We start from the raw sequence: 3235 nt of genomic DNA on the forward strand, positions 1-3235 counted from the left end.
AGTTAGAATAGCTGTATGCGCTAATTTAGCCCTTTTCTAAAATAGCCTGGTTAGAATAGCCATAGCCGCTATTTGAGAGTTTTCTAAAATAGTCCAGTTAGAATAGCTGTATGCGCTAATTTAGCCCTTTTCTAAAATAGCCTGGTTAGACTAGCTGTAGCCGCTATTTGAGAGTTTTTCTAAAATAGTCCAGTTAGAATAGCTGTAGCCGCTATTTGAGAGTTTTTCTAAAATAGTCTGGTTAGAATAGCTGTAGCCGCTATTTTAGCGTTTTCCCGTGGTATGGTTGTGGTCATTTTATTAATATTAGCTAATAGCCGCTATTTTAGCGCTCTTGTATATTAGGGCGGTTAGAATAGCTGTAGCCGCTATTTTATTGACTATGGCTCTATTGGAATCAGCTATTAGTAGCTTTTTGGCGCTTTTCATTATTTGAATGACACTCGTTAATACTGACGTATTGACAAACGATAATATCATGATGTATGATGATATCATACAATAAGCACCAAAATTATTAAATAACCAACATGATTTATATGAATGGCTGACAAAAGCCCCACTCTAGTTAAAAAAACCCCAGCGGACAAAAAATGAAACAATATTAGATGCTGAATTGAAAAGAATGTCTGATTTTTGTAATGTCAAAATGTGCTTAAAACCTCTTATTGTATTTGAATTTTATATGTGCTTAAAAATGTATGATTTTTGTGAATGTCATCAAATCTTAAAAGTTATTATTGAATATGGTAATAAAAAATTCAAAAGAATCTGGATTTAATTTATATATAGGCTAAGACATAGAAGCCATAGACATCTAAGGAACATATAAAAGAATACATTTTAATCCTATAATCTGTTGATTAATTGAAATTAATTTCCGAAGAAGTCATCATCATAATCATTATTAATTTGTTACAAAGCAATCTGTTTTACTATCTAATTAACAAAGCAAACCTGTCATCTCTCTTTGTTTATCCTTTGATCCATGATTTTATTTGGGTATTGTCATCTCTCTTTGTCTATCCTTTGATCCATGATTTTATTTGGGTATTGTCATCTCTCTTTGTCTATCATTTGATCCATGATTTTATTTGGGTATTGTCATCTCTCTTTGTCTATCCTTAATTGTTTATGTCGGATGACACCATATATAAGTAACTGTTGAGCTTTGAGAGGCATTTATACAGACATGGAATCTACGTGTATCAAAATAGATCTCTTCGAATTGGAATATTTGTGTTTTGCTACTCAGCATGTTCCAGATAATATACCAAACTGGTCAAAGTTTTTTCTGATAGGCCTTGAATACGAAGGCTGATAACTTTTAACCTTGACCTTCTTCGACTCTTTACCTTCAGCCAAAATAGCGTCTTTGGATCTACGTTCATTTGATACCTTCATTTGTCATTTTGGTAGATTACTTTTGATTTTATGGGGTTTTGAAAATGAATTATTTTCCCAAAATTCGTATTTGCAATTTATAAGAGACATTGCTAGTTTGAGTTCTAATTAAGATATCAAAAAAATTCCAACGGGTAATTAAATTGCAAATTCACATCTTCAATTGGAAGTATGTTAAAAATCAAAATGAAAATATTTTGCAAATTAAATAAATAAAATTACAAAATCAGATTAATTGTTCTCTGGCTAAATTACAGGTCAAAGGTTCAACTCAACAGTCTATTATCCCTGTAATATAACTAAAGTTAAACACTTGATTTTTTAAAAGAAAATATTTACAGCTTTCGAGTTTAGCTATTTAGATATTTTTGAACAGATTTATAACTACAAATTCACAGCTTAAAAACATTATCAATCATTATACATATATACAAATTTTACTTTAAATATACTTTAATTATTAATAAGACTAATTCTACAATCAGTGTTAAAAGGGTTATGTAACAAGTCAACAGCTTGATAAAGATTCCTGTATGTGAATTGAAGCGTTGCAAAATTAAGGAAGAAGTACTATAAGAGTGTTCTTTATTATAGTGTTCTAGCTAACGTGTAAATGTCACATTAAGATGTTAATTAGCTTGCTAAACATAAGTTATTTCTTTGATTGAATCTTTGCGTTTATTGGCGATATGGACGTCAGATTGTCACATATTAAATCTTGCATGATAAACGCAAAAATTTATATTCAATTCCTAAATTACCCAATAGTTACAATAGAACGTATACACAACAGCTCGGAAGCTGTCAGATCTGTAGCGAACAGGTCTAGTTTGACTTCTATTCATCTCACAGAAAAAATTCGAAAAGTTTGATAATGAACAAATTTACAGTTTTAAAGCAATAAATAAATCACTATGCAAAAACAAAATTCAACACTTTATTAAAATAAATTATACTCTAATTACAGAGATTATAAAGGTGTTATAAGGATGGGTGTTATAAGGATTATGTAATACTGTCAACAATACATTTATAACAGGTGTAAACTAGGTCATAACCCTAAACAGAAAAATACAACTGTCATAATAGTCTTTCAATCAAATCAAATGTACATCAGATAAGGGGCAATAAAGATTCCTGTATGCGAAATGAAACGTAGCTAAAATCAAAGGAAGGAGTAACATATCTATAATAGTGTTCTTTATTAATATTCTATCTATTTTTAAATGTCAGTTAAAGATAATTATTTAGCTTGTTAAATGTAAGCTATTTCTTCAATTGAATTTTAATTTTCTTTGCGTTTATTGGAGTTATGGACGTTATCAAGTATTAAATCTTCCATGAATGGCATTGCAAAAGAAACGCAAAAAATTCTACATTCAATCCTTAAATAACACAATAGTTACAATAGATGAAAATGTTTAACAGCTCGGAATCTGACAGATCTGTGTCGTACAGGTCTAATTTTAATTTGTTATATTTATATTTTTCAGAGGATGGAACATGTATGTGAACAGAAAGGGTGTAAAGAAGGTTATGTGTCCATCGATGGCAATGAGAAGCTTAGAAGACCAATGTGTAAAGCGCCTAAAGTGAACGTACATCTTAAATTTGGGATGCCTAGAATTGTACAGTGTTGCCCGAATTCTCCGTTGTTTGGAGGAAGCAATCAGGTTCCTAGTAAGTTTTGTGTTCAGCACCAATATTTGAATGAAAAGGAAGAGGAAATTGAACCCGAAACTAAAAAAGCCAGATAGGAATGTGAACAATCGAAATCGAATGAAATGAAAATAACAATATCGCTGAAAGATTTTAATGCTAAATCAGATTT

The 3235-nt window shown here is 30.4% G+C and overlaps 1 protein-coding gene across 1 annotated transcript in view; it reads left to right on the forward strand.

The window, feature by feature from the left end:
- Positions 1 to 1192: 1192 nt before the first annotated feature.
- LOTGIDRAFT_175929 (hypothetical protein) overlaps positions 1193 to 3235 on the forward strand; it is a gene marked incomplete at both ends in the record, with an annotated part of 5819 nt that continues 3776 nt past the window's right edge. The window contains 2 exons of the mRNA XM_009063140.1: positions 1193 to 1258; positions 2898 to 3084. Of these exons, the coding sequence (XP_009061388.1) occupies positions 1193 to 1258; positions 2898 to 3084 (253 nt within the window). The remainder of the gene's footprint in view (positions 1259 to 2897; positions 3085 to 3235) is intronic.

The sequence above is a fragment of the Lottia gigantea genome (genome assembly GCF_000327385.1).
Source record: "Lottia gigantea unplaced genomic scaffold LOTGIsca_559, whole genome shotgun sequence".
In the NCBI taxonomy this organism is placed as follows: domain Eukaryota; kingdom Metazoa; phylum Mollusca; class Gastropoda; family Lottiidae; genus Lottia; species Lottia gigantea.